Raw genomic sequence first — 18890 nt, forward strand, 5'->3', positions numbered from 1 at the left:
CAATGATTGTTTATATTATACTGACGTCACATTTGATAAAACATTTATGCAAGATAAAAACATATCTCTAGTACATTTTAATAGCAGGAGTCTATACTCTCATTTTGATGATATCCAGGACTATTTGAATCAATTCAAATCTCCATTTAATATTATAGGTATTTCAGAGACATGGATGAATGAGAATACAAGTAATGAGTTTGAATTAAATGGGTATGAAATGTTTTGCATCAACCGTAAAAATAAGAGAAGAGGAGGTGTGGCTTTGTATGTGGACAAAAATATCAGCTGTAGTTTTGTAAATGATATGTGTTTAGCTGTTGAGGAACTCTTCGAATGCGTCATTGTGGAATTATCATTTTCAAATAGGAAACACATTATTGTAAGCTGCGTTTATAGGACACCAGGATCCGACTTGAAAATATTTAATGCATGGATGGAAAAATTGTTTAAGAGAAACAAAAAATATATAGTATGTGGTGACTTTAATATTAACCTTTTGAATCCTAATAAACACAAACACACAGCAAAATGTATTGACACCATGTTCTCCGTGGGCTTATTCCCACTGATCACACGACCCACTAGAATCACAACACACAGCACCACACTTATTGACAACATATTTTGTAACTTTGTAGATCAGACTGTAACTGGAGGCTTGTTAGTGAGTGATGTCAGTGATCATTTACCCGTGTTCATGGTGTACAATATTAACTGTAAAACATCCAAACCTGTAAATAGTGAATATTATCATAGAGCCACAACAGAACGATCAATAACAGCACTTAAGAATGATTTAGCGAAACAAAACTGGGATTCTGTTTTTCAAACGTCAGATATAAATGCAGCTTATAATTTATTTCATGACATTTTTTCCTCACTTTATGATACACACTGCCCCATCAAAAAATGCACTATAACTAACTCCACAAAAACTCTATGGATAACCAAAGGGCTTGCGAACGCTTGCAAAAAGAAAAATTATTTATATAGGACTTTTTTTAGGCATCAAACCATAGAAACAGGACAAAGGTACAAAACATATAAAAAATAAATTAACCAGCATATTAAGAGAAAGCAGAAAAGAATACACCACCAAACTGTTAATCCAAAAGAAAAATGATATAAAGGGAATTTGGAAGGTATTAAATACAATTATTGGGCATGGTTCAAACAGTCCTTGTTATCCAGAGTTTTTTTGTTGAGAACGACCAAATCATAAGTGACAAGAAGATGATTGCTGACGGCTTCAATATGTTTTTTGTTAAAGTTGGGCTTGAGCTGGCAAAAAAAATCCCAATTAATGATGAACAGCCCATGGAACTTATTGAAAAAAATCCTTACTCGATGTTCCTTACTCCGACTGTCGAAAAGGAAGTCTTAGAGATTATTCAGAAAAGCAAGAACAAAACATCACGTGACATTTATCATCAAACCATTCACACACATCTGCAATTTATCTTTTCAACTTGGACAATTTCCTTCACAAATGAAACTCTCAAAAGTCATCCCCATCTTCAAATCTGGAGACAAACACCACTTCACAAATTACCGGCCCGTCTCCCTTCTGCCACAGTTGTCAGAAATATTGGAAAAATTATTTGATAATAGACTTCGTGGCTTCATTGAAAAGCACACATTATTATCTGATTGTCAATATGGGTTCCGACAAAATAGTTCAACTTCATTAGCTTTAAGTGATCTAATAGAGAACATTACTAATGGTATCGAGAAAAACAAATTTGTTATAGGAATTTTTATTGACCTGCAAAAGGCTTTTGATACCATTGACCACCAGATTTTGGTAAATAAACTGGAAAACTATGGCATAAGGGGAGTGGCAGGGAAATGGCTGAAGAGCTACTTGAATGAGAGACAGCAGATTGTTCAGATCGACCAACATCAATCTACACTCATGAACATAACCTGTGGAGTCCCCCAGGGGTCGATACTAGGACCCACACTATTTAAAATGTATATCAATGAAATATGTAAAGTATCAACACTGCTGAAGTTCATCCTCTTTGCTGATGATACAACCATTACATGTGCAGGTGACGACGTGAAGCAACTTCTGGCCTCTGTAACTGAGGAGATGATCAAGTTAAAAACTTGGTTTAATACCAACAAATTGTCTCTCAATTTAAAGAAGACCAAAATCATGCTCTTTAGCAATCGCAAAAGTAATATACCTATCAGGATCGTTATTGATGATACACCAGTAGAATATGTTGAACAAAATGCATTCTTAGGAGTGGTAATAGATGAAAATATCTCATGGAAGCCTCATATAAATTACCTGAGGACAAAAGTTGCTAAATGCGTTGGAATGATGAGGAGATCATGTCATTTTTTGAACACCAATGCTCTGCTGTTATTGTATCATTCATTTATTATGTCATATTTAAACTAAAGGCTGTAGATGAGATTTATAACCATTTCCCCAGACTTCAACACAATAGTCACTCTGCAGAAAAAGGCCATTAGGATTGTGTCCAATGTTCACTACAGACATCATTCAAATCCACTATTCATGGAGTTAAAGCAACTTAAACTGCACGATGTGGTCAATTTTAAAACTGCTCAAATTATGTTTAGGGCATCCCAAAACTCTCTACCATCCAATATACAGAACCTATTCCAGGATAGAGATGCTCACCATAGTTACAGTCTAAGAGGAAACAACAAATTATATTTTCCTGAATTTAGAACAACTTTGAAATCAATGTGCATTTCAGTGCGCTGAGTCACTCTGTGGAACAACTTAGGGGACGAGTTAAAAACCATGATTCAATTTAAAAGACTGTTTAAAAAAGAAGTACTGAAGAAGTACGAGGAGGAAAGAGAGTGATGCCCTCAGCACAGAGCCATGGGAGAGAGGTGTATGGTCAGAGAGTGTTTGGGCCTGTGTGTGTGTGTGTGTGTGTGTGTGTGTGTGTGTGTGTGTGTGTGTGTGTGTGCGTGTGTGTGTGTGTGTGTGTGTGTGTTTGTGTGTTTTGTCTCGTCTTGTCTTGTCTCATAGTAACAGTGGTACTATTGTATTGTTTGTATACATGAGCTTTTCTTGTTTTTGTTTGTATAGTATTGTTCCTGTATTATATTGTTTATGTTAAATGTGGAATGAGTGAGAGGGTTTGGGATATTATAAGCATTTGCTTCATCCAACCTCTTTTCAAGCCTTGCATAAATGTCTCTGCCAAAATGTAAAAAAAAAAAAAAAAAAATGTGTGTTGTTGTACGATGCAGGTTTGAAATAAATAATTCAATCAATCAATCAATTATTCTGCGTGAGGAATCTGCCAACCTTTGTTATAAGAACTGCACTGAGCTGAGAGACCCAATTGGCTGTTACACGCCTCACATTAGCGGCTGCTGGCTTGGGTAATGCCTGCATATATTTCTTTGACAGGGAAATGGTCTGATGCAAGGAGAATATGGAGGGTGGTAGCTGGGGATAGATTGAGATCGATGGAGAGCAGAATGGAAAGCATTTTTCTGAGACGCGAAGGCAATCAGACCCAGACTCATCCAATACTTACTGTGTGCGTGTGTGCCTGCGTTTGTGTGTGTGTGTCTGTGTGTGTGTGTTTATGCAAATCTAAGTGGTGAGATGAATCTGTGTGGGATGTTCCAGTGTAGGAACATTGCTCGTCTTTCACGAGTACAGCTCTCGGGGGACAACAGAAGACAGACAGGCAGATGGGGAAATGGTCCAATAGAAACTGTTGTTTTTTTTCCCCAACCTGCTGCTTCAAGCAGAGAAATATTGATCTCCACCTGCAGACACAAACTGTAGTGTAGAGAGATACCGTGGAGGCAAAAATAAAATGCTGCCTTTCAGAAAATTCCTGGACTGTTCAGGTGGTCTTAGGCCATGTCTACACTAAGTCGTTTAACCCCTTAAACGAATAATTATTTAGCCTAAGCCACGTTTCAGCCACACTAAACCAGCATTTAAGGTCAGCTTCCTCAGACAAATTTTTACACGGGTAAGTGCGCCGTGTATTTCTTAAATCTCCGGCTCTTAGCTTTGTATGGACTCATCGATCGTATACAAACTGAGTTCGGAGAGGAAGTGACGCCAGAAAGACCGCGCCCACACAGGAAGTGACGTCAGAAAGAACACGCCACAGCCAGCTTCATAATAAAGCGGTTTCGTAACTCGGAGCTAACCACTGGCAATATGAAGGCGCGTCATCCAGACATGCCGTGTTTCTCATTCTTCTACATGTACAGACGCTTGTGGAAATCACACATGAACGATTACAGCTATTTGGGATACAACACATCTCAGACGGCAAGAGAACTTTCCAATGTCGAGGTCAGCTGTGAGTCTACTTAGCGAAAAACTTTGTCCATTTGTCGAAGGAGAGACAACGAGAATGCGAGCTCCCGTGGATGTGATAAAAAAAAGGTAGCGTGTGCTTTGTATTACCTGGCCGTCGAGGGAAGACTATCTAAGAAAACGTTGAATGTTTTTGGACTGGCAAAGCAGACTGTATCAGTTATTGTCCGTCATGTATGTTGCGGACTCAACACCTAGGTCCAGAGTATATAAAGTCACCAAAAACGAATGGACAATGAAGGTGACGGCAAAAGAGTGAGGAGTGTCCTGGCCAGATATCTAGATCCCTAGTTTGATTGTTGTAAAATGTCCTTTGTCACATTGTTTACGTGTCTAATAAAGATTTGATAAATTAATGATGGCTCAGGTGTGATTCACTACAATAGCACAATGGATTCCAGTTAATTGCAATACCACAACACTGGATATTGTTCAGATAAGTTAAATTTAAGAACTTGCACACAAAGCAACACTGGAGATGACTATGACGTGCGCATTTTCCGCGCATGCGTATTAGGTCGCGTTGCGCCGGCGGACGGAGGGGAGGGAGGGGGTCTTAAACGGGGGCATTGTTGTGTGTGGACAAGGATAAGGTTAGGTGGGATTTACCCTGGATAACCTTATCCGGCTTAGTGTAAACGGGGCCTTAGAAGATGATTCGCCTCTCATCAATTAATGCTTATCAGCAGATAGGACAGCTGTCTCTAAAACAACCTGAACAGTCCAACAGCGATCAATTCAACTCCATACATGAACCTGGATGAAGGAGAATATTCACAGTCATATTCCAGAAAACTGTTCTTGGTTCTACAAACCCCGTTTCCATATGAGTTGGGAAATTGTGTTAGATGTAAATATAAACGGAATACAATGATTTGCAAATCCTTTTCAAGCCATATTAAGTTGAATATGCTAGAAAGACAACATATTTGATGTTCAAACTGATAAACATTTTTTTTTTTTTGCAAATAATCATAACTTTAGAATTTGATGCCAGCAACACGTGACAAAGAAGTTGGGAAAGGTGGCAATAAATACTGATAAAGTTGAGGAATGCTCATCAAACACTTATTTAGAACATCCCACAGGTGAACAGGCAAATTGGGAACAGGTGGGTGCCATGATTGGGTATAAAAGTAGATTCCATGAAATGCTCAGTCATTCACAAACAAGGATGGGGTGAGGGTCACCACTTTGTCAACAAATGCGTGAGCAAATTGTTGAACAGTTCAAGAAAAACCTTTCTCAACCAGCTATTGCAAGGAATTTAGGGATTTCACCATCTACGGTCCGTAATATCATCAAAGGGTTCAGAGAATCTGGAGAAATCACTGCACGTAAGCAGCTAAGCCCGTGTACAAATGTTTGTCAATCTGACCTCATGCAAAGCCTGTATTTCTCCAGATATGTACTGCATACCTGCCAACTACTCCGGTTTTCCCGTAATTAGTACGGTTTTCATCAACCTATTCCGGGTTACGGTTGCAGTGATAAAAAATACGGTTTTTCATTAATTAAAAATTTTTTTTTTTTTTAAATGCGCGAGGCTATTTATAGCACCGCTGCCAAGCACGAGGCACCTGTTGCCATTGTTTCCAAACGAGCGAACGATCATGGAATCAGCCGGAGAAAAATCGCAAACGAGTCTTAAACCGAAAAGAAAACTGCAGTCATTCCGTGAAGAATATTCAAAAGCCTATCCGGGAATAATTATCCGTTCCAAAAAGGGTGAAAACTACGCCAATTGCACCTTGTGCAGACAAGATTTTTCGATCGGACACGGAGGAATTAGCGATGTAAAAGACCACGTTGGGACAAAAAAACACAAGTCTAATGCCGTTGCTAGCGATACAATTTGGATTTTAGCCACAAAAAGGTAATGACACCAATGTTATCTATTGGAATTGTTTAGTACTGTTATACTGTTAAAAGTGTTTATACTATTTATGCTTTCAAGTCCAAGTTGAAGAAATCTTGTTAAATGTTGACAGCATAACTACCAAAATACAGAAGTATGTCCTTAATATTTTTGCAGTGCTATTTCTGTTGAAAAGTTCAAATGATTACATTAGAGATGTGATGTGCCACTTTTCAAGTGTCTGATGGCTTAAATTAATTTTCATTAATTTTTCATATTTTGAATTCTTTTGAAAGGCTTACAAAAAAACTACATTTGAATTGTAATTCCATGCTATTGACAGGACTATTAATTTGAATGAAGTTAGCTTACCATGTTTACAGTATGATAATTGTGATAGAAATGTGAATTTTAGGCACAGAATATTTTTTACAATTGAACAAGGCAGTAGATTATACAAGCTTGGACAGAAAGTTAATAATGACACCAATTTTTTTTTTTAATGGAATTGTTTAGTACTGTTTTACCATTTGTTTACTGTAAAAAGTGTTTATACTTTCAATGAACAAATTGAAGTCTTGTGAAAGGTTGACAGGATAACTGGCATTAACTGTCAAAATAATTTCAAACTATTGAAGTTAGCTTACAGAATAAACATGTCAATCAACCCATATGATTTTTGCTGTAATATTTTTGTTTTGAAAAGTCACTGTGACTGATAGAAAAGTGATGGTTTTAGCAACATTTTAAGCTGTCTGAATGCTAATAATCATTTTGCATCGGGGGGCGAAGCCTGAACCCCCCACCAGGACTTTGTCCTGGACCTACCGGGGCCTGCGGCCCCTGGACCCTGGCTACTAGGTTTTTCTGATTTCAAAAGTTGGCAGGTATGGTACTGCAATGTGTCAAAGTGGCTTATTGTCGTGCGTGTGTGTCATTCCCAGTGTGTGGAGACATCCACGGCCAGTTCTTTGACCTGATGAAGTTGTTTGAAGTGGGAGGCTCCCCTGCCAACACGCGCTACCTCTTTCTAGGGGACTATGTGGACAGAGGCTATTTCAGTATCGAGGTAAGAGTGGATTTATTTTCCAGCACCAGCTGGATACACACCTGTTATTTAATACATGCGCTCCAATACAACAGCTGTTGAAGAAGTTACACCAGTGCTTCACTCTCCATCGTGAATATAAATAGTATAATTTGTCTGTAACCTGGCACATGAACAATAACAAGATCTGATAGATCTAAATATTTGTAACTATACCTCTGCATAACCTTGTAAGCTTATTACCATTAAAGGAAACAACACACCGGTATTTCCTCGTCTCCCACCATGGTTACAGTGAAGCCAAGTGCTACATAGGTTTCTCATATTCTGGTTTCTCATATTCTGAGTTACACTTATTAGCACAGTTTTGATTGACAATAGCTATGTGCACATGGACACATGTAATCAGATTAAAAGCCTAACCGGAATAAACATGCTTCATGTAAATACGCTATTCGGAATATTGTGACCCTTGCATGTATAAGGTTAGAAGTATCCTTACTGCGCATGTCTTTGATGTCACATATACTTTGGTGGTGGAGCTGGGACTACCGTATTTTTCGGAGTATAAGTCGCACCGGAGTATAAGTCGCACCTGCCGAAAATGCATAATAAAGAAGGAAAAAAACATATACACCGTATTTTTCGGAGTATACGTCGCACCGGCCGAAAATGCACAATAAAGAAGAAAAAAAACATATATAAGTCGCACTGGAGTATAAGTCGCATTTTTGGGGGAAATGTATTTGATAAAAGCCAACACCAAGAATAGACATTTGAAAGGCAATTTAAAATAAATAAAGAATAGTGAACAACAGGCTGAATAAGTGTACGTTATATGAGGCATAAATAACCAACTGGTATGTTAACGTAACATATTATGGTAAGAGTCATTCAAATAACTATAACATATAGAACATGCTATACGTTTACCAAACAATCTGTCACTCCCGATCGCTAAATCCCATGAAATCTTCCTCGGTGTCGCTCCTGGTATGCGCCCCGCTAGCGTCCATTCTTTCTGCTGCTCGATCACCATTTTCTGCTGCATATTTCACTACGTCCAGCTTGTAATCTGCAGTATATGATTTCCTTTTCGGTGCCATTTTAGTTCAGTCCTTCTCAGTTTTTATAAGTTACCGCGATTGTTGATGTGATCCATTTTAATAGCTCCGGCAGTAGCGTATAGCATATAGCAGTTAGCATTCCAAAACCCACAATGCACTTCTGCCATGACCCGCCCCCGCCGAATTCTTATTGGTTGGCGTGTGAGTGACGATTGCTGCCATTTGCTTCATCTCTTACGCGAATGAGATAAATAATATTATTTGATATTTTACGGTAATGTGTTAATAATTTCACACATAAGTCGCTCCTGAGTATAAGTCGCACCCCCGGCCAAACTATGAAAAAAACTGCGACTTATAGTCCGAAAAATACGGTAAATATAATAGTCTCGGAATGAAGCGATTGTCTTGGTTCTGTCTCCCCCCATTCAACATGTACAGAAGAAGCATTACATACTGTTGAGTTTGTTGCTTTAAAACCAGACTAGAAAAAACTAAAGTATGGTCTGGAGTGTCATGTGTCGATGTAACAATAAAAGAAGACATCCAGTTGTCGTCTTAAGAAGCTGTTTTATTCACGACTTTTTACAGCTAATTCAAGTGCTAACTGCTAGCCTCAAAGACATACACAGAATGTTGTAACATAAAGACGCGCCACAATGATGGTCGCAGCGTGTAACCGACTTGGACTGGTTGTTGTCATATTCATGGTTCACAAACCCTTGTGAGTTATCCCATCCAGTTCTTAGTTGGAGGGCAGCGGATTGGGGAAGGGCGTGCGTTTAGGTGAGTGCATTCAGTAGGTATGGAAGGTCAGGTTGGGTTGGCCTGCGTAGGAGGACGTGCGTTTTGGCTTTGTGCTAGTGTTCCGCCCGGGGGTCTCTAACTTTTTGTGAGTAGCTTGTATTGAACAGAAGACGTAAACATGTGATTACTGTGGTCTTCAATTTCTCCAGGCCAAAGACTCCCAAACTGATGAAGCTACAGGGATGTCCAAAGTGGGGCCCAGGGGCCATTTGTAGCCGGCAGCTCGAGTTTTGTTAGCCAACAGCATATTGTTGACCAAAAATTAAACCAACAAAAGTAAAACTGTGAGCGAAAAGATGTAATTAATGAGAAAACGCTTACATTTTGATACTAACAACTTTGATATAATAATATATGTTGTAACCTACAACAGAAACATGACACAAAGTTCTGTCTTTAAATGTGTATATATATATATATATATATATATATATATATATATATATATATATATATATATATATATATATATATATGTCTTAATAAGGTTATCCAAAAAATAGTGCTCGATACCGTAGTAGAGCGCAATATATGTATGTGTGGGGAAAAAAAATCACAAGACTATTTCATCTCTACAGGCCTGTTTCATGAGGGGGGTACCCTCAATCGTCAGGAGATTTTAATGGGAGCATTCGCATACCATGGTTTATATAGGGCACAGAGTGGGTGGGTACAAGCTGGCCTAGGGGCGTGGTGATTGGTTCATGTGTTACCTAGGAGGTGTTTCCGTCTATGGCGGCATGTTGTTACAATTTCGCTGCGCTTGTTGAGGGATGACAGGTCTGGACGGTAGATAATAAACAGTTTCTCTTTCAAGCATAGGTTGCATCTTTTATTACCACTATTGTAAGGTGTGCTGGATGCAAGAATGTGCCATGTTATTGAATATTCAACATTATTGTCTTTGAGGTCCCAAATGTGTTTGCTGAGTTCTGTGGTATTTCGCAGGTTTTTGTTCCTGAAAGAAGCCTTGTGGTTGTTCCATCTGGTTTTGAATTCACCCTCGGTTAATCCTACATATGTGTCGGATGTGTTAATGTCCTTGTGTATTACCTTAGATTGGTAGACAACTGATGTTTGTAAGCATCCCCCGTTGAGGGGGCAATCAGGTTTCTTTCGACAGTTACATGCTTTGTTGGTTTTGGAGTCGTTCTGACTGGGGGTCGACGGCTCATTTGCAATTGTTTTGTTGTGGTTTGAGATGATTTGTCGTATATTGTTCATGCAGCTGTAGCTCAATTTGATGTTGTTCTTGTTGAATACTTTTCTTAGGTTGTTGTCTTTGGGAAAGTGTTTGTCAATCAGGTTGAGGAATTTGTGTCCAATGTTCGTTGAGACGTTTTTGCTGTATGGGGGGTTGTACCAGATGATACCGTTTCGTTTTCTGTTCTTTTTTGGCTGGTTTCCTGGCGTGGGTTCATAGGTGAGGGTGAAATTGTATCCGCTTTCATCAAGGGCTTTTTGGTACGGGGGGGTTGCTTGGTCAAATTCAGCTTTGCTAGATGACAGCATCGATAGCCTTTTATTGATTCCGGTAGGTATTCTTTTCGTGGTGGTGGGTGGATGGTTGCTGTCATGGTGCACGTATTGGAGTGTTGTGTTGGGTTTCGTGAATGGTTGGTAGCTGTTATTTCTCAGGTTGAAAGTGACGTCAAGAAAGTTGACGGTTTGCTTGTTGGCTTCAATCGTGATCCGTAGGCCGTTCTCTTTGAAAATTTGGCATATGCGCTTCTTGGTATTCTCGCTGCTCCTTGGCGAGGCGCGACACACTGCCAGTCCGTCATCACGGTAAATACCAAGGTTCAGATTGAGGCTAGCGAGCTGGGAGAGGAGGAAACTCCCAACGAGTTCACACGTTTCTGCTCCGTCAAAACTTCCCATAGTGACGTCAAATGTTGCATTGTTCTTTTTTTGCCATGGTGTACTGTTGTGGATTAGAATGGAGTTTTTTGCGTGAATGATGATGTTTCTTTCGTTGCCTGTGATTGAGTCGTAGTCTGAGGCGAAGTCTAGTGCTTGAGTCAGTAGGTCTTGCGTGATGGAAGGGTATGCGAATGCTCCCATTAAAATCTCCTGACGATTGAGGGTACCCCCCTCATGAAACAGGCCTGTAGAGATGAAATAGTCTTGTGATTTTTTTTCCCCACACATACATATATTGCGCTCTACTACGGTATCGAGCACTATTTTTTGGATAACCTTATTAAGACATATACTCCGCTCCAAATTGACATTTGTTGAGCACTGTACGACGATCAGAAATGGAAAAATTCAACATCGACTACTCCACGAAGAACATTCCCATACCCGCGCAGAATGACTACAAGCTAAGGCTCATAGAAAAGACGGAACACTTCCTAAGAAGGATGCGGTGGAAAGCACATTTTTTCCTCCACCCTGAAACAAAAGGAATGCAAAAGGAAACTTACGGATTCAAATCTACCAAGAACCCACCCACAGTTGAGGAACTAAAGGATTTTGAGAACGACATGCTCAAAATGATACAATCAGTCAAATTCAAGCCAATCCGCAACCCACTCCTCACCAAGCTGAAAAATGACAAGGAGCGCATCAAGAAAGTAAACAACCTCATCATAGCTGCCGATAAAACCACAAACTTCTACAGAATGGACATACCAGAACACCACACCTTACTGGACAGAAGCATCACCAAATCATACAAAAAAGCGTAACCCAATACCTTACAGAACATCCACCTGGAAAATAAAAGGATCGCGGCTGAACTGGACATTGAGGACAGGGTGGACGCCACAGCCAACAAGGAAGCCTTCATCACATTGAAGGATCACAAACCCAACTTCGCAAACAACCCAACATGCCGACTAATAAACCCAACTAAATCTGAAATAGGAAAAATCAGCAAAATAATCCTGGACAGAGTCAACACGAAAATCAAGGACAAAACACCACTCAACCAATGGAGAAATACAGCAGCAGTAATCAAATGGTTCAACAACATCCAAGACAAACAACAGCACAACTTTATCTCCTTTGATATCGAGGAATTTTACCCTTCCATCACGCAAGACCTACTGACTCAAGCACTAGACTTCGCCTCAGACTACGACTCAATCACAGGCAACGAAAGAAACATCATCATTCACGCAAAAAACTCCATTCTAATCCACAACAGTACACCATGGCAAAAAAAGAACAATGCAACATTTGACGTCACTATGGGAAGTTTTGACGGAGCAGAAACGTGTGAACTCGTTGGGAGTTTCCTCCTCTCCCAGCTCGCTAGCCTCAATCTGAACCTTGGTATTTACCGTGATGACGGACTGGCAGTGTGTCGCGCCTCGCCAAGGAGCAGCGAGAATACCAAGAAGCGCATATGCCAAATTTTCAAAGAGAACGGCCTACGGATCACGATTGAAGCCAACAAGCAAACCGTCAACTTTCTTGACGTCACTTTCAACCTGAGAAATAACAGCTACCAACCATTCACGAAACCCAACACAACACTCCAATACGTGCACCATGACAGCAACCATCCACCCACCACCACGAAAAGAATACCTACCGGAATCAATAAAAGGCTATCGATGCTGTCATCTAGCAAAGCTGAATTTGACCAAGCAAACCCCCCGTACCAAAAAGCCCTTGATGAAAGCGGATACAATTTCACCCTCACCTATGAACCCACGCCAGGAAACCAGCCAAAAAAGAACAGAAAACGAAACGGTATCATCTGGTACAACCCCCCATACAGCAAAAACGTCTCAACGAACATTGGACACAAATTCCTCAACCTGATTGACAAACACTTTCCCAAAGACAACAACCTAAGAAAAGTATTCAACAAGAACAACATCAAATTGAGCTACAGCTGCATGAACAATATACGACAAATCATCTCAAACCACAACAAAACAATTGCAAATGAGCCGTCGACCCCCAGTCAGAACGACTCCAAAACCAACAAAGCATGTAACTGTCGAAAGAAACCTGATTGCCCCCTCAACGGGGGATGCTTACAAACATCAGTTGTCTACCAATCTAAGGTAATACGCAAGGACATTAACACATCCGACACATATGTAGGATTAACCGAGGGTGAATTCAAAACCAGATGGAACAACCACAAGGCTTCTTTCAGGAACAAAAACCTGCGAAATACCACAGAACTCAGCAAACACATTTGGGACCTCAAAGACAATAATGTTGAATATTCAATAACATGGCAAATTCTTGCATCCAGCACACCTTACAATAGTGGTAATAAAAGATGCAACCTATGCTTGAAAGAGAAACTGTTTATTATCTACCGTCCAGACCTGTCATCCCTCAACAAGCGCAGCGAAATTGTAACAACATGCCGCCATAGACGGAAACACCTCCTAGGTAACACATGAACCAATCACCACGCCCCTAGGCCAGCCTGTACCCACCCACTCTGTGCCCTATATAAACCATGGTATGCGAATGCTCCCATTAAAATCTCCTGACGATTGAGGGTACCCCCCTCATGAAACAGGCCTGTAGAGATGAAATAGTCTTGTGATTTTTTTTCCCCACACATACATATATATATATATATATATATATATATATATATATATATATATATATATATATATATATATATAATATATATATATATAATATATATATATATATATATATATATATATATATATATATATATATATATATATATATATACACATATACATGTGTATATATATTAATGGAAGCGCCTCACAATAGGAAGGTCCTTGGTTCGATCCCTGGGCTTGGGGTCTTTCTGTGTGGAGTTTGCATGTGCTCCCCGTGACTGTGTGGGTTCCCTCCGGGTATTCCGGCTTCCTCCAAAGACATGCACCTGGGGATAGGTTGATTGGTAACACTAAATTGGCCCTAGTGCAGTGGTTCTTAACCTTGTTGGAGGTACCTTGTTGGGGCGGCATGGCGTAGTGGGTAGAGCAACCGTGCCAGAAACCTGAGGATTGCAGATTCGCTCCCCGCCTCTTACCATCCAAAAATCGCTGCCGTTGTGTCCTTGGGCGGGACACTTCACCCTTTGCCCCCGGTGCCACTCACACCGGTGAATTGAATGATGAATGATAGGTGGTGGTCGGAGGGGCCGTTGGCGCAAATTGCAGCCACGCTTCCGTCAGTCTACCCCAGGGCAGCTGTGGCTATGAAAGTAGCTTACCACCACCAGGTGTGAATGATTGATGGGTTCTACATGTAAAGCGACTTTGGGTACTTAGAAAAGCGCTATATAAATCCCAGTTATTATTATTATTATTATTACCGAACCCCTTAGTTTCATATGCGCATTCACCGAACCCTTCTTTAGTGAAAAATAAAATGTTGTTTTTTTTTCAAATTCAAGACAAAGTTATATGTTTTTGGTAACACTTTAGTATGGGGAACATATTCTAAGTAACAAAGACTTAATTTAGAGTTATTTGGTTTGGGTTAGGGTTAGAGGGTTAGGGTCAGGGTTAGAGGGTCAGGGTTATAATGAGGCCATGCCGAATAAGGCATTAATAAGTAATTAATAATGATTAGTTAAGAGCCAATATGTTACTAATTTGCATGTTAATAAGCAACTAATTAATGGTGAATATGTTCCCCATACTAAAGTGTTACCATGTTTTTTTTACTGGTGCACAAAATGAACCGTGCATGAACATCACCTTGTTCAAACAACAAAACCAACACAGTGCATAAACTCACAACAAATTACATACCTGCAAATCAGTCTGACTTCTGCTGTTGTCGTATCCGCATTACGCTGATAGGGAGAAGTTTTTATTTACACGATGAGTCGGGTGTGTTTTGACCTCCGCCGAACCCCTGAGCCCGACTCACTGAACCCCTAGGGTTCGATCGAACCCAGGTTAAGAACCACTGCCCTAGTGTGTGAATGTGAGTGTTGTCTGTCTATCTGTGTTGGTCATGTGATGAGGTGGCGACTTGTCCAGGGTGTACCCCGCCTACCGTCCGAATGAAGCCGAGATTGGCTCCAGCACCCCCCGCCACCCGGAGAGGGACAAGCGGTAGAAAATGGATGGATGGATGGATAATAATTTTTGCTTTTAGCATTTTTTTTCCCAAAAATTTAAAAATGCTCCCCGCATGCCTAAACTTTTCAGTATGTGACCCATAGTGGAAAAACCTTAGGCATTTGTGTCCTACTTATATATCTGTATAAATTACACTGGTTCTAAAGGTATGCTGTTATTTTGCAATACTAAGATGTACAGTATAGTGCCGCTAATAACTATAGCTCAGGGATGGGCAATTCATTTTTACTGGGGGCCGCATGAGCAACCCGAGCACTGCTGGAGGGCCGCATCGACAATATTTAAATTAAATTTTGCTCATTATTATTTTTGATATACCGTAAGATGAATAATACTAATACTAATAATTAATAATAATAATAATAATACTTTCATTTAATCTAACTTAACTTTATACAAAAGCAGATTGCTTTTAATGGTTTTATTTTTAACACAGTCTTACACTACACTTCCTGATGTACAATACAATGCAAACATGTCAATTTCTGCACAGGGTTAATTTAAAGTTTATCTTGCATCCTCTTTAGAAGTCCAACATTTTTCCCTGTCAGATTTGGACAACCATCTGTTGTCACACCTGCCAGCTTGTCCCATTTCAGTCCTAACATGTCCAAACACGCATTTACCTATGTGAACAAGTCATTACCTGTGGTTTTCTCTTTAATTGACTGCATGGCTGCCAGTTCCTCCGTGATCAGCAGTTATCCCACGTAAGAAGATGAGCAGCTGGGCGGTGTTACGTACATCACAGCTCTCATCCAAAACCAGCGAAAAACAGTCGAAGTTGGCCGTTCTGTTCTTCAGCTGAAGCTCCAAGTTTCAGGTGTTGTGCCGGATAATGCACCCCCGGCGTAGAATGCACCCCCTGATGGGAGTGTTATATCAACGAAAGCCCACACTTAAAATTTCCACGTGCAAGATTGAATCTATTTAAAATAGTTATTTAATAAGAAGCCAAAAGTGCAAAAACAATAATGTTCGTGTTGGAGGAGTTGTGAATGAATGAAATATGAAATCCGTGCTGCAGTCTGCAGGTATACTTAATGTTGTGGCCCTTTTTTAAATTTATTTTGTAATTTATGATTGGCCTCACGCGGGCCGGACAGGGACGCACAAAGGGATGTGGCCCGTGGGCCGCAGAATGCCCAGGTCTGCTATAGCTGGTAACTAGAGCGCTAATTGCTCGCTATCTTAAATACTAACATTAATATAATATAACAATTATTTATTCATGTTTTTATTTTAAACCTGCAAGGTATAGTAAGTAGGAAGGAAATTAGAATTTGGCTACAATTTAGCACATTTACATTTTATATGGTGATTAATGTGCATTGTCCAATGTAACAAAGATATAGCAAATGACAACTTCCTATCAGGTGTTTTATTATTATACATATATGAACAAGCATAGTTATGTGTCCAGTGGGACAGGTTAAAGATAAGTTGGTTGTTTATACATTATTTAATGTTTCTGTGGGGCCTGGTTGAAAATGCATCAAGGGCCGGTGCCGCTCCCTGGACCGCTGGTTGGGGACCATTGGTTTAATTAATCAAACATTTCATGACCACCATGCAATACTTCTAGGGATCCCCTTAGGGTTGCTGACCTCCCGTGGAAGAAATCTGTTCTAATGTAACCTTAATCCGTCCCAGGCTCCACAAAAACAAGTAAATAGTACAATATCAACGCAGTACAACTACAGTAGTTTTATGGTGCAATAAGCGTTCTACATACCCTTCCGCCTACTCCCATGTAAATAGTTCTCTTTTTGTGTGTGTACAATATTAATAATTCAAGGGAGTGTGTCGTAATCACTAGACATCACATTGTGAGAACCTCCTTCAAATTGTTTTCATGTCCGTTTCCACGAGGCAGTTGTTGTTGTCGTTGGCTGTATTGTGTGTTCTTGTGCAATAACGTTACTCTCGGCATACACAATAACTTCAGTTATTTCCAACCACATTAGCTTCATGCTATTACTACATTTGAAGTTGGCTCGTTTTGTTTTTAAGAACATAGATGACAACTGCAGCGGGTGAAATCAAACATAACGCATACGCATGTGACTTGACAGAGCCACCGGTGTAATATGATCGGATTCCAGTGACATAAAGTCACTCGATGCATTACGATCATCATTTATCAAATATATGGACGTTTCTTTCTGTAGTCTATACCAGTGTTTCTTAACCATAAGCCATTTAGAGGGCCGCCAAAAAATATGCGTTTTGTAATTGTGATCTGTATGGGCTGCAGCGGTATTCAGTTGTAATACACTTTTTTACCACTTGTGGCAGTAATGACTATCTCAAACTAACAGAAGAATTCTGGAGCTAAAGTTGTTAAGAAGTTTCTTAAGGCCCAAAATTATAGAATGATGACTAAAGTGGTGAAGCTGTGTTTTCATTTGCACTAAAATGTTATTGACGGTTTATTTAATGAATACACACACACACACACACACACACACACACACGCACACACACACACACACACACGCACACACACACACACACACACTCAAGCACACATTCTTGTATTTTTTATGCCTGCCTCTTTAGGACCACCCTATCTAGATATATAAAGATTTCTATTTACAACATTAATAATATATACAAACCATGCAAATATAAAAAAGGTAAGCTTTTAGTTTATTTGTTTTAATCTTTGAATTTTTTGTTTATAATTGTTTTTTAATCTTCATTATCTACTTCAAGTTATTACAGTATGTCTCTATATACATATATATATATATATATTTTTTTTTTTATTAATTTGGGCCAAAGGGGGCGCATTCCAATTTCTTACACACACTTATTATTACATATATTGGCCAGAGGGGGAGCACTTCACATTTTTACACACACTTGTTATTTCATATGTTGACCAGAGGGGGAGCACTTTTAAAACCGACACAGTCAATTTGAAAAATCCCTCCTTTTTGGGACCACCCTAATTTTGATAGATTTCACCACCAGGGGTGTAAATGAGACATTCTCTATTAGATGCAATGGTTTTCCATATTGGGACCATGATTTATGTCTTAACTTGTTCACCGGTCCTCTGGACGGTTGATGTCTCAAGAAGGGGTAGAAATTAGAGATGTCCGATAATAACTTTTTTGCACCCCTGACAATAATCCGATATTGTCCAACTCTTAATTACAGATTCCGATATCAACCGATACCGATATATACAGTCGAGGAATTAACACATTGTTATGCCTAATTTGTTGTGATGCCCCGCTGGATGCATTAAACAATGTAACAAGGTTTTCCCAAATAAATCAACTCAAGTTGTGGAAACAAATGCCAACATGGCACTGCCATATTTATTGTTGAAGTCACAAAGTGCATTATTTTTTTTAACATGCCTCAAAACAGCAGCTTGGAATTTGGGACATGCTCTCCCTGAGAGAGCATGAGGAGGTTGAGGTGGGGGGGGGGGGGGGGTTGTATTTTGTAGCATCCCGGAAGAGTTAGTGCTGCAAGGGGTTCTGGGTATTTGTTCTGTTGTGTTTATGTTGTGTTACGGTGCGGATGTTCTCCCGAAATGTGTTTGTCATTCTTGTTTGGTGTGGGTTCACAGTGTGGCGCCTGTGCAACACATCGCTCTGTTTGTCTCCTTGGAGTCGCACTCGCAGGACTAACCGCTAACCATCGTGCTGAGTAGAGTCTGGAGACACTTCTTAGTCGCATTTCT

The 18890-nt window shown here is 39.8% G+C and overlaps 1 protein-coding gene across 2 annotated transcripts in view; it reads left to right on the top strand.

Moving 5' to 3' along the window:
• Positions 1-18890, top strand: part of LOC133575429 (protein phosphatase 3 catalytic subunit alpha-like) — a 144095-nt gene that overhangs the window by 75216 nt on the left and 49989 nt on the right. For both annotated transcript variants that reach the window (XM_061928160.2, XM_061928159.2), the window contains exon 3: positions 7151-7275. In XM_061928160.2, coding sequence (XP_061784144.1) covers positions 7151-7275 — 125 coding nt within the window. The remainder of the gene's footprint in view (positions 1-7150; positions 7276-18890) is intronic.

The sequence above is a fragment of the Nerophis lumbriciformis genome, linkage group LG35 (genome assembly GCF_033978685.3).
Source record: "Nerophis lumbriciformis linkage group LG35, RoL_Nlum_v2.1, whole genome shotgun sequence".
Classification (NCBI taxonomy): Eukaryota; Metazoa; Chordata; class Actinopteri; order Syngnathiformes; family Syngnathidae; genus Nerophis; species Nerophis lumbriciformis.